The sequence below is a fragment of the Delphinapterus leucas genome, chromosome 2, assembly GCF_059928025.1.
Source record: "Delphinapterus leucas isolate spDelLeu-1000000601 "Yukka" chromosome 2, BTC_Dleu_Yukka2, whole genome shotgun sequence".
NCBI lineage: Eukaryota > Metazoa > Chordata > Mammalia > Artiodactyla > Monodontidae > Delphinapterus > Delphinapterus leucas.
In genome coordinates, this window is record NC_143130.1 from 40203053 (window position 1) to 40215664 (window position 12612).

General features: G+C 51.0%; 1 protein-coding gene across 7 annotated transcripts in view; it reads left to right on the forward strand.

Moving 5' to 3' along the window:
• Nucleotides 1–3548, forward strand: part of CRTC3 (CREB regulated transcription coactivator 3) — a 99825-nt gene extending 96277 nt beyond the window's left edge. For 5 of the 7 annotated variants that reach the window (XM_022564047.3, XM_022564049.3, XM_022564053.3 and 2 more), the window contains one exon: nucleotides 75–3548. In XM_022564047.3, coding sequence (XP_022419755.1) covers nucleotides 75–283 — 209 coding nt within the window. In that variant the 3' untranslated portion in view covers nucleotides 284–3548. The remainder of the gene's footprint in view (nucleotides 1–74) is intronic. The other 2 variants (XM_089906759.1, XM_022564048.3) reach the window with 2 other exon arrangements.
• The last annotated feature ends 9064 nt before the right edge of the window (nucleotides 3549–12612 follow it).

The following is a 12612-nucleotide window of genomic DNA, read 5'->3' on the forward strand; positions in this document are numbered from 1 at the left end:
TTGTGTCCTCTTAGTGACCTGGGCCCTCACGCCTCCTAATCCGCATTGTTTTCCCCTCCCGCTGCCCTTTCCAGAAGACTCGAGCACCAGCCTGTTCAAAGACCTCGGCAGTGCTCTGGCAGGCATGCCCGAGGTCAGCCTAAACGTGGACACTCCTTTTCCATTGGAAGAAGAGCTCCAGATCGAACCCCTGAGCCTGGACGGACTCAGCATGCTAAGTGATTCCAGCCTGGGCCTGCTCGACCCCTCTATTGAAGAGGCGCTTCGAGCTGACCGACTGTGAACAGAAGGGAACGGGGCGGGAGGGCTTGTTTCTGAGACAGAACGGAATAGGACGGAGCCAGCTGCAGCCCTGGGCGTTAGTTATCGCGGGCTCTGACACGGAAAGAACCAATTCCTTGGCTCCCAGCTCTCAGACGAGGTCCCATCTCAGACGCCGTGGCTCATTCTAGACCACAGAGCTGGGCGCCGCCCCTCAGGCCTGCGGCACAGGTCCTGTTGCTGCGGGCAGGCTGCTCTGGGGCTTCCGATGAATTGGTCGTCACCACAACCGTTACATCTTTTACTGGCCATCTTATGGGTCAATGTGTAAAAATATAGCCTCATAGAGGCCTCAGTAGCCTTGTGTAGTGCTCAGAACCACTGATCTCAATCAACACTGAAGAAAGGACCCGGAGTGGGGGGCGGTTAGGGGCCACAGGCCTTCGGAAGTTGGCTCAGCATCCAGCAACGGTACCACAGCCCCACGATGCCTTCTCTGATCCAGCCATCGTGCCTCAGCGGCGGCAGGATGTTCCAGGGCAGAGCGGAGGGCCAGGGCTCTCTCAGAGGCCTCAATTCTAACATGAAGAAGGCTTTTTACCACAAGTCCAAGAACAGACTTGAGTTAAGCAAACTGAATTCTAATTTGTTCCCCACCCCCCCAGTTTGTAATCTCTTTTCTGCTGCTTCAGAACCCCTCTTCCTATGGACAAGAGGAAAAGGAAGACTATTTTATTCAGTCACTGAAAAAAAAAAAAAAATCCCCTGGTAATAGATGAGCCTGAAGAAAACAGTGCTTCTTCTTAGAGGCTGGGGAAGAGAGAAAGGGGGCTGCAGTTATCTCAGAGACACACGAAGTCCTCCAGACAAGCTCTGGACCGTACAGGCCTCCCTCTCTACAGACCAGCTGGAGGGAGTGGCTGCAGGTCTGGATCGGGCCCACCCGGCAGCTGCGCAGCAGCAAAGGGAAGCTGTTTCTCTGTGGAATGGGGGTGGTTCATATAACCCCACTAGACCGTAAGCTCCTTGAGGGCAGGGACTGTGCCTTAGTCATCATCGAACCCCTAGCACCTAACAAGTGCCTGGCGCTGGGCAGGTGCTGCAGAACCGTGCGTCGAATGCGCACGTGAGTGAGTGAATGAATGCACGAATGAATGAATCTGCTTTGCTGTGAGGCAGTCTAATCTTTCACTGTTCCTGTTCCTTACCAAATCTTCTCAGAGCTTCAGCTTTTCTAACACTTGTGCCTGTGGTTAAGTTAAGCACGCACTTTAATATGCTTTTAACACTAGGTGACCAAATCCACGGTTAGACTGCACGCCCTGTTCTCCTCCAGAGTATGCAGGTAGGTGGAAACTGTCTTCTGAGTGCATCCACAGTGGTTCAGCAAACTGAGGCCTCCCACCTGCCGGGACCTCGGGGGTCCTGGCCACCTCGAAAGATCTTCCCTCTCAGACCCAGGTTTTGCTCTCGATTGTGTTAGGAAGAGATTCATTCTCTGAGGTTGAAGAAATAGTCTATAGTAAAATGAAGGCCTAATTTATGAAACCATCATTAGTCATCAGTTTCTTAGCACAAAACAGTATTACTATATTTCCACCACCACCTGCCCGCTCTGACTTAGTCCAGGCCAGCCCTTGACCAGAAACCTGATGGGTGGGATTGGAAGCCGTCTGGGGAGGAGGGTGGGCAACGGGGCCGAATGCGGGCATGGGTAGACAGCACAGAGAGGACAGACACACTGAAGGAGGGATGAAGATGCCGGAGCCTTTGCCCAGACAGCCGGTGTCCTTCCAGGAGACACCAGGGGTGTTGCTGAAGGGTCCAGACTGCTCCCACCCAAAGAAGCAAGGCTGCACCTTGTGGGTCTGAATCTGACACGTGTGCCTGGTGGCCGGAGGGGTCTGTCACAGCGTCCTGGGCTGTTAACCTCCCTAGACCTTGTCCCATTTCCTTCTGTCTTCAGGGGGATCCCTTCCCTCCAGTCTTTCCAGTAACCTCGATCGTGCACTGCTCCATCTTCACTGTGGAGCCCAAGTCTTCCCACCTCACGTTCACCCTGAACCCCTGCTACTGAATTAGGAAGTCAAACCAGAGTCCTCCCTGCCTGAGCTCTGGCTCAGGGAGAGGCAGTTGGCTTCTGCTTCGAAGCCATATTTCCAGTTAAACTTCCCAATCTCAGAGGGCAGTGACTTTTTGTTAAAGTAAAAGGGACTTTCATCGTACCCAGCACCCCAGTGTGCCAAAAGAAGCCAGATCCTGGCTGCCTTTCCTGTGTCAGAGACCCCCAAATCCGATCTGGCCTTTCAGACAGGGAGGAGTGCTGATGTTATCAGAGGTTTTTTTTGAACAACGGAGGTTCCAGGATAATCTGCTCTTTACACAGTGCCTTACCCACGGGGATCACTAGTGTCAGGGTCCCAACTCTCTTTGCACAGCAGCCCAGTCTTACAGCTGGAGACCCCGAGACCTACAGGACGAAGTGTGCTCCCCCTGGGCATTCGCCAGGGACTCGTGGAAATGGAGGATCCTGGGAAAAGTGACTTGTTTGGGGTAGTATAATGATGACAGTGAGGTTTAGCACTGAATTCAATTTGTCCTGAGGTCCATCCATCCCATCTTTTCCTGTGAAAAGGTTTTGGGCATTATATAACCCACGTTGCTTACATGGTGTCAAGGACACCCATGGACAGGGGTCGCCCTGACCTTCTCACTGCTGCCTTTGCAACAAACCAGGCGTGGTCCTCGGCATCTGAAGTGGCTGCAGACTTCAGAGTAAACTATTTTTCAGTATTTAGTTTTTCACAAGAAATCGATGGTTGTACTACTCTCATTTACTAGCAGTTAAACAGCATAGCACTAAAAACCTATCTGTATTTTCTGTTTTTCCCTTCTGTACATTTGTGGTTTTCAGGACATACAGTGTCAGGAGAAACTTTGATGATGTCAAGATCAACATGAATTCTCCATTGTCCTGTTTCATTTCTCCTAAGTCTACTGTATATTACCCGAGCTGAAATCTATATTCCAGTCCATTTGCATATTTGAAGACATTTCCAACTCCGCCTCTCATCGGCTCTTCTGATTCATGCACAGACGGTTCCGAGCGTGTGTCTTCCACTGCTTCGTGATGGAACCATCACAGCAACTAATCAGACTTCCCGCCAGTATCCTAGTTCCCAGGTCCCTTGTTAAACAATATTTAAAGATTGGAATTTGTACAAAGTAGCTTCCAAGTTTTATAATGCATCATTTTACATCTTTCGTAATTAAAAGCAGCACAATAAGGTTGTATGTGCATTTGGTGTTTTTCGTCAGCCTCGGGTGAGGTGAACTGGCGGAGAGCCCTCCTCGCTCAGCTCAGCCTGCAGTTAGAGATTTCTGGTCCGTGGCCCGCTTCTCACGTGTTCTTAATACTTGCTGTTGCGCCCAGTCCTGAGAGAAGTACAGAAGGAAGTGGAGGCACGCTGTTCCTTTGAAGCCACGTGGACCCAGGACAGAGACATCATTGTAGAGGCTCAGGATTCTGCTCCCCCTGCTGGCGCCCCTTCCAGACCCCCTGCCTGCCCTCCCCTAAAACCCCTCCCCTTCTGAGGTTCAGGCCACTGATGCTACTCTGCCTCATGTACCTCATGTACCGGGTCGTTAGCCCTTTCTCCCCTTTCACCAAAGACTTGGACTCTGTTTTCTACCCCCAGACCCCCTCCCCATGTCCCAGCAGGGCCCACAGCCCCGACCTATCCAACAGCAAACAGCCTTGGCTGCCTTCAGAGACCCACTTCCCCAGCCACATGCAGGGCTTGTCATAAAGGTGACTTCTGAAATCCTAGAAATCCCTTCTCTGACCCCAACTTGCTGAGTCACCATCTCTACTCTGGTCCACACACACCCTGTTATTTGACCCCACCGAGGATTCGGTTCCTTGTCCCTCCTCTCAGTCTGCCTGTCCTCTCCTGTCCCTTCCTTCCCCGGCCTAGCCCACTGGGTCAGAGGCCTTCATGACACCCTCACCAGCGCTCCTCTGCTCTGATCCTGAAAGTTTCTCTGCCAGGAGTCCCGCCAGAACCAACCACCACACACTGTCCCTTAACCCTGGCCCTCTCCTGCCATCCAGGGGCACCCCAGACCTCTCCTCTCCTCAAGGCCCTCATCAGGGCCCTGCTCTCCTCATGACCAGGACCTCTAAGCCCTCAGGGGGCAGCTCCCTCCACATCCCAGCTGCTCCCACCTGCTCCCCACTCCATTCTTTTTCCTGGTAAACTTGCCCAAATCTATACCCATCCTTCCCACCTTCCCCTCTGCCTTACCTGGTTCTCCTTTTTCATGTGTGATTGATCTGTGCTCCCTCCAAGGATTCCCTGCCCTCCGCCAGGCCTCCTTCTCATCCTCTCCAGTGGCTCTTTCCCCTCAGCCTGTAGATAGTCTCCTCCTTGCTAAAAACAAACAATGAAACAACACTCTCCTCCAACCACGGCCCTGCCTCCCTCCCTCCTTTCCTGGAAGAGTCACTCATGCTCAGCTCCCTTCTCAACTCCTCTGGCCTGTCCAGTCCCTCTCCTCCTTGGCCCTCCCCTGACATTTGAGCCCTGAGGCCGCTCCCTTTCCCCCCAGATCCTCTCTCCAGCTCTAGTAAATCCTTTTCCTCTTGTTCTCTCAGGGCATATCCATCTCCGATGTGTACCCTCCTCCCCTGCCATCTCTTCTCTCAGACCCACTGTCCCCAGGCCGTCACCTCCAAGCTGATGACCTCCCACATCCAGCCTCCTACCCCACGTGCCTGTCAGCGCAGGCCCACCCGCACTCCACCCTGTGCGGCCCGCTGCACCATCCTTCACAGATCTGTGGACACCGGCAAGCGTTCATCATCACCTGGGACACCGGCCTTCCCCACGGGGCTCTCGACTCTGCGAGGACAGGGGCCGTGTCTTCTACCTGAATTCTACAGCCACGGTACCTGGCATGTAGTAGGTTCTCAATACAGTAAGTCCCCTACATACGAGCGAGTTCCTTTCCGAGAGCTCATTCGCAAGTCCAACAAAGTTAGCCTAGGTACACAACAAACACAATCAGCTATATCGTACTGGACTGTAATAGGTTTATCATACTTTTCACACAAATAATACATAAAAAACAAAAAATAGAACTTTAAAAAAGTATTTATTTTTGGCTGCCTTGGGTCTTTGTTGCTGCGCGCGGGCTTTCTCTAGTTGCGGCGAGTGGGGGCTACTCTTCATTGCAGTGCACGGGGTGCGCGGGCTTCTCGCTGCGGTGGCTTCTCTTGTGGTGCACGGGCTCTAGGTGCACGGGCTCAGTAGTTGTGGTTCGCGGGCTCGGTAGTTGTGGCTCGCAGGCCCTAGAGCGCAGGCTTAGTAGCTGTGGCGCATGGGCTTAGTTGCTCCACGGCCTGTGGGGTCTTCCCAGACAAGGGCTGGAGCCTGTGCCCCCTGCATTGGCAGGCGGATTCTTAACCACTGCACCACCAGGGAAGCCCAAAGAAAACATTTTTAATCTTACAGTACAGATCCTTGAGAAGTACAGTGGTACAGTACAAGAGCTGGCATCCAGGGACTGGCATCGAGTGAACAGGCAAGAAGAGTTACTGACTGGAGGAGGGAGAGGAGGTGGGAGATGGTAGAGCTGAAGGGTCGTCAGCAATAGGAGATAGAGGGCGAGCTGCAATTTCACTCACACCTGACGCTGATGGCACAGGTTCCTTGCTGCAACCAGATATATGTTCGCATCTTTGAAAGTTCGCAATTTGCAGGTTTGTATGTAGGGGACTTACTGTAAATATGTTCAAACTGCTAACTACTGTCCGCCCTCTCGGATCACAGCCTCTAACTACCCTGATGCTCAAGCTGGAGAGCGAGCCCTTCTGCATAGCTCTCCTCCTCCCCTCAGATCCAGCCTGAGTCCCTAAGGGCTGTCTCAGCCCCCATTCTCCCTCTCCTGAACCTGGAAGTAGCTTCCCATTTGGCTCCCTCCTCCTCCCTGGCCCACTAGGCAGCCTCTGCCTCCCCTCAGAAATTAGCAGAGTGACAGGTTTTACTTTTACCTTTGTGTGCCCCAGGGTTCTTATCTTAAAGCGAAACAATAAGTACCTCCAACCCCACCCTGGTTTCACAGCTTTGTAGAGGGTGCAATGAACTCATAATGAAAGCACTTAGAATTGTGCCAAGCACATCGTAAACAATAAATGTCAATTATTATAAATATCACTTGTTGCACGAATTTGCTGTCCTTTCAAACAAAGGATGCACACATCTTTATAAGTGCTGAATTTGTATAATGCTTGCTTTGAAATACCAAACCTTTGTATGGGGAGGAGTGTTTTAAACTGGTCGTATTTAGGTCCTGTTTGCCTAATGAGCTCTTTACCATTTGCAAGTATGGAAATTTTACCCTAAGCCAGTTATATGGGCCTGTGTCCCCATGTGGACACTAGATGGCGCTGCAGCATAGAGTGGCTGTTGGGACCTGGAAAAAGACGGCAGTGCCAACTGACCCTCTCCTCTCCAATTTAACCTTTAGCCTGGGGTGGCGGCACCGTGGCTTAGAATCGAATCCTATGATGGCAGAGTGTATTAATGTCTCTCTAGTGACCGCTCCACTGTGGACACTCAGACCCTGCACATCACACATCCCTCACAGCAGCCTGGACGTGAGGCAGGCCAAGGATGGCTTCTCGGGTTTCCGGATGAGGAAGCAGGCCCAGAGCAGCACAGAGTCACCCGGCGACACGTGGAGCACAGACCCTGCACGCGGCCGGGTCCCCAAGGTTCAAACGTGCTGGTGGAGCTGGGGAAGCGGCGCCGCCGGGCCTCTGGTGCCCGGGCCACGCACCCACGCCTCCCAGGGGCTGGACTGCCCCCCTCACCCACCCGGGAACCAGACGGTCCGGCAGCGCACGGAGGAAGCACGAGCCAGAAGGGAGCGCCCGATTTTCTCTTTTCCAGAAATGTATTTTCAGTTTTTAAATAAAAGGCTTTGCTTCTACAATAATAGTGAACGCACATTATAAGAAATTCAAGGGACTTCCCTGGTGGTCCAGTGGTTAACACTCCCAATGCAGGGGTCCCGGGTTCGATCCCTGGTGGGGGAACTAGATCCCACATGCTGCAACTAAAAGAGCCCTGCAACTAAAAGAGACCACATGCAGCAATTAAAAGATCCCGCGTGCTGCAACTAAGACCCAGCAGCAGCCAAATAAATAAATAAATAAAAAGAAAGAACTTCCAGTAACACTGAAGAGCACAAAAAAGAAAATTTTCAAGTGCTCTGGAAGGCCAGCACCCCCAGAAGCATCGAGGGAGACATCTGTCTATGCACCTATTCAGAGAAAAGGACAGGTAGATTGATGGAAATTTTTACCAAAAAGTGTTCACACAGTACATGCTCTTTTTGGAAAAAGTGTTTAACAGAAAGGAAAAAAAAAAAAAGAAGAAGAAGCCTAAATGTAACTAAAGAAATTGCCAAGCTGCAAATAATTAAAAAGGAAAGAAAAATACCCAGGGACTGAATTCATTCTTGAAATATGCTTCAACTGTAGATGGCATCTCTTGACAGCCTGCAGATTTAGGATGAGGAAATGAGCTCACCCACTTCCTATCTCTTCCCCCCTCCCAAATGTTGTGAGTTCTTATTTTTACATTGTCAAGGTTTGTAACTACCTGCGTCCTGTCCTGTAACCATCCTTCCCACCATTGTTTGGCCCCTGTTCTGTGCGTGCGCGTGTCCCCTGCTCACTGCCAGTCCTTTTAGAGTGGGTTTCCCAGCCCTCCATTCTTGAGTTCTTGACTTTGATTCACCTCATGTTTGACTTGACTTGTCCCCAAGAAGTCTGTTCAGGGAGGGCTTTGGTGGTCACAGCCAAGAGGGGTGGCTGCTAGGAGCAAGGCTGGAGACCTCAATTCTGAAAAGGGGGTGGGCGGGCTATAAAATCGGCTGATTTATGCCCAGTGAAACTGGCATAAATCCCCAATGTAGGAACAAGCACTAATACTTTCCAGTGTGACTCCTTGCTGAAAAGAGTCTTCAACTTGTGTTTGGTGGCACATAGTTGAAGTCTTAGAATTTGGAAATAAAGAAAATGACTAGGGTGGGGAACCCAGAGAGTATTGTTTTCTTTTTTTTGGCTGCACCATGCAGCATGTAGGATCTTAGTTCCCCAACCAGGGATCCAACCCATGCCCCCTGCATTGGGAGCACAGAGTCTTAACCACTGGACCACCAGGGAAGTGCCTTGTTTTCAAAGAAAGGACATGCCAGATTTCTGGCTCAGGGGGCCTCTGTGACCAGGCCACCACCACTACCCTAACAGCACCCGCCCCCCAACACACACACACACACACACACACACACACACACACACACACTTCATACCTTTGACAGCGGTGCCTAATCCCATATTCACCTGGAAAAACCCAACTTCTCCTTCAAGACCAAGGTCAAATGACACCTCCTCTGTGAAGCCTTTTGTATGTTCTGGATTATTGCTTGGCAAATATTTACTTCTCTACCTTCCCACTTTGGCAGCGGTATACCTCCAGGCCCCTTTGCTCTTGGGCTCTGCTATGTGACTTGCTTTGGCCAATGAGATATTTGGAGACAAAACGTGGAGTACAGCCTTGACATGAGCTGGTGGCAGAGCCCACCCACTCGTGTTTCTGCCATTGCCACAAGCACACCTTTCCCTGCATGGCCTAGTGGTTCCAGGAGAATGAGAGGCAGGGTAGACCTCCATGTAATCCATGCCCAGGAGCTAGTCTAACCAGGCCCAGCTGAAATTGTCAGGGCTGCCCCAGTCAGTGTGCAGACACATGAGCCAGAAATAAATGCTTGTAACAGTAAGTTATTGAATTATGGGGTCATTTGTTATGCAGCACTGTTGTGACAATAGTTGACTGATACACGTTCTCTGTTCATTTCCTCTTTTGTGCTTGAGATGCACTTTGTGCCCACAGCTTTACTTATTAACTGTAGGGCTGATTTTGTAGCAGAGTCTGCCCTCCCTCTGGCCTGTGAACAGTTTGAAGAAAGGGCTGCATCTCATTCAATTCTGACTCCCCAGTACCCAGCTAGATGGCACCCAATATCATTCTTTCCATCAGCACTCTGTCCAGGATAGCCAAGTCCAAGTGGAGAGCCCAGGCCTCTGCTTCCAGGACTCACCTGCAAGTATGGACAAGAAGGTTCCAAAGCCCTAATCTTCAGTACCCACTGCTGGGGAAAACACTCAGGGCATAGCTGCTCTTACCTGGGAGCACCAGGGACCACAGTGGCTGCTTTCCTAGCCAGGTAGTGTATGAAAACAGGGAGAAGACCCTGGTAAGTAGATGTAGGGGGGTGGGAGAAAACTAAGCTCTTTGTCCAAATAGAAACAAAGAGCCTTGGGGTATGGAAATCCTGGAAGCCTTCCTTACAAATTGCCCGAGTATCCAGGGGCAGTGAAGGCCATGTCACTAATATAATACAGACCCACCCTGGGAGAACGAGTACTGAGAGCCAGGGTTCTGGCACAATGAGAGCAGCTGTGGACCGGGTTTTCCAAACTCTGCCCGTCAGCATCTTGCGATGCTAATCCTGGTTCCACCTACCCTACTTTCCTTAAAAGTGGTCATCCAAAGCAGAACACATTGGTGAGTGAAAGGAGACACTGTTAATAATTGTGCCAGGACAGCCAGCATAAGCAAGGACATACGGTCAGCCTGTGTATCGGACCAAGACCTAGACGCAGTACTGCTCAGGGGCCAAGGGTGTAGGCTCCAGAGTTAAGAGACCTGGGTTCAAATGTGCCTCTTTGTGGCTCTGAAGCCAGGGCAAGCGAGTGGCCTCTGTGTGATTCAGTTTCCTGATTTATAAAACAGAGATGATGGGGTTGTGCCTGCTCCTGGTAAGCACTTCCTAAATGTTAGCTATCCTTTTAACTGTTACTCTTTTCACTAAGTGGGTCCTTTATTGCTAGATCTCAGAAACACAACAAAAGGATTTCTTGAGAAGAACAAGCCCACATTCTGAAAGGAGCCCTGAATAGTTTTCGCCACGCAGAGGGCTCCTGTGGTGCCTCCACCCTCCTCTCTAAGGAGCTGGTGTGACTGACACTGACCAGTCTGGCCAGGGCACCTGCAGCCAAATTTGGATCTTCTGGACGCACCAGCTTTCCTGATTCAGGAGCCTCAGGACTAACCTCAGATGATGCTTATTCCTCACCTGCTCAAAACCTGGCCTTGTAAGTACTGAATCTTCCTCAACTGCTTTCTGCAGGGCCTTGGTTTCCCTCCAACAAGCCTGGCACACTGCCAGGGGCCCATTTACTGGTTGCAGGAGGAGCCAGGCATACTGGAGGCTGCTGGGCCCTCCCCTCCCAGAAGCCAGGCCAGCGCACACAGGGCCCCCTGGCATGTTTGCTTGATCCACTTGGCCAATCAGATGTTCCCTCCCAGGACTTTGAAGCTTGAATGGGAGATCCGGGTGGGGGTGGGGTGTCAGTGAAATTGAGCCACATTAATGGCAGTGCCTTGGAGAGAAGGTTCCCCAGGCCCCTGCGTGGCCATTATTCTGCCATCGGGAGGCCTGGTTGTTCAGCAGTTCTCCCAGGCTGTGTGCTGCCCCACTAACTTTCTCATAAGTCCCCTGGAGCGAAGAGTTGCTTCAGTTCACCAGCTTGTGAGGCTGAACTTCCCAAGAAGCAGCCTGGGAATCTCTGCAGCTCTGTGTCTTCCCCAGCCCGGGGGGCTGGTCTGCCATCTGGGCTCCTGCTTCTGACTCTGCCTTCTCTTTCAGATCAGCCGGTAGCAGTGGGAGTTGGTAAAACGTGTCACTTCTGGCTCCAGGTTCTTTCTGAAGAAAGAACTCCCTGGGCATCCATGGTTACACCAGCACACACCTCTAGCCACTGCAAATAGCGCTGTTTAATCACTTCCCACCCGGGGGGCCTGAGAACCAGAGCTCCCCATGGCAAGGCCTGGCAAATGCTAGTTCTGCAGAATGCTGATAAGGGGTGCACAGAGCAGTGCTCCTGCAGGCCTGGGGTACTGGCTGTTTAAGCACAGTGAAAAGCTGTCTTCACTGAAGGACTTCGCAAGGGGCGCTCACGTGCCAACCCACCTCCAAGAGGTTGACTAAGTCGGCATTGCTCAAATGTGTTCAACCCCTGGGTCCTTTTTGTCAGGACCATCTTGTGAATCTGATGTTCTGTGGAACACACTGGGAAAGGCATGGAGACAGGTAGAGATGGATGAGAGCAGGAGAATCAGACTTTGAGAGGACCAAAGAAGGAGAAGGGAAAGGATGGAGCACAGAAAAGAGCACAAGAAAAGGATGAGAGGGCACCCAATTTCCAACATGGAAGATCCAGTGGGCCCAGGCTCCGGGAAGCCTGAGAGATGCCTCTGACCAATTCAGGGATATTATTATTATATCTATTGATGGCCAATATTAATACAAATAAATGACTGCCCAAGAAGCCACACCTGAGACTTTAGTATTAACTGGAGAAGGGGCTGTGGCCTGTAAAGAGCGCCCCCTGGCATTCTTCCACCTCCTTGTGGTCAGGCTTACCGGGCACCCAGCCCAGGACGGGTTGATTGGCAGCCTCTGGTCTAGAAGCTGATTTCATTCATTCATTCATTCATTCACTCATTTATCAATTCAAAAACGTCTCCGTGGTCATCTGGTTTGTGTGAATGAGAGTGTGGCTTGACAATGCAAGCTTGTTAAAATGTCTTGGGTAAAATAAACATTTTACCAAATGATTTTAGACCTGAAATCTTGGAGAAAATACAGTTTAAAACCCGAAGAAACAGACTTCCCTGGTGGTGCAGTGGTTAAGAATCCGCCTGCCAATGCAGGGGACATAGGTTTGATCCCTGGTCCAGGAAGATCCCACATGCCGTGGAGCAACTAAGCCCATGTTCCACAATTACTTAGTCTGCACTCTAGAGCCCGCGAGCCACAACTACTGAAGCCCACGTGCCTAGAGCCTGTGATAAATAAATAAATAAATAAATAAATAAATAAATAAATAAAACCAGAAGAAACAACAGGAGAAATCAGTTATGTGATTAGGTAAGAATTAATGGTGGAGAGATTGAATCAAGATGGCAGCCTGAACACCTGTTTCAACCCGATCGAAAAAATATGTATTTTAAAAAAATCTATCAGGACTTCCCTGGTGGCGCGTTGGTTAAGAATCCACCTGCCAATGCAGGGGACACGGGTTCGATCCCTGGTCCGGGAAGATCCCACATGCCATGGAGCAACTAAGCCCGTGTACCACAAGTACTGAGCCTGCGGTCTAGAGCCCGCGAGCCACAACTACTGAGCCTGCGCACCACAACTACTGAAGCCCAT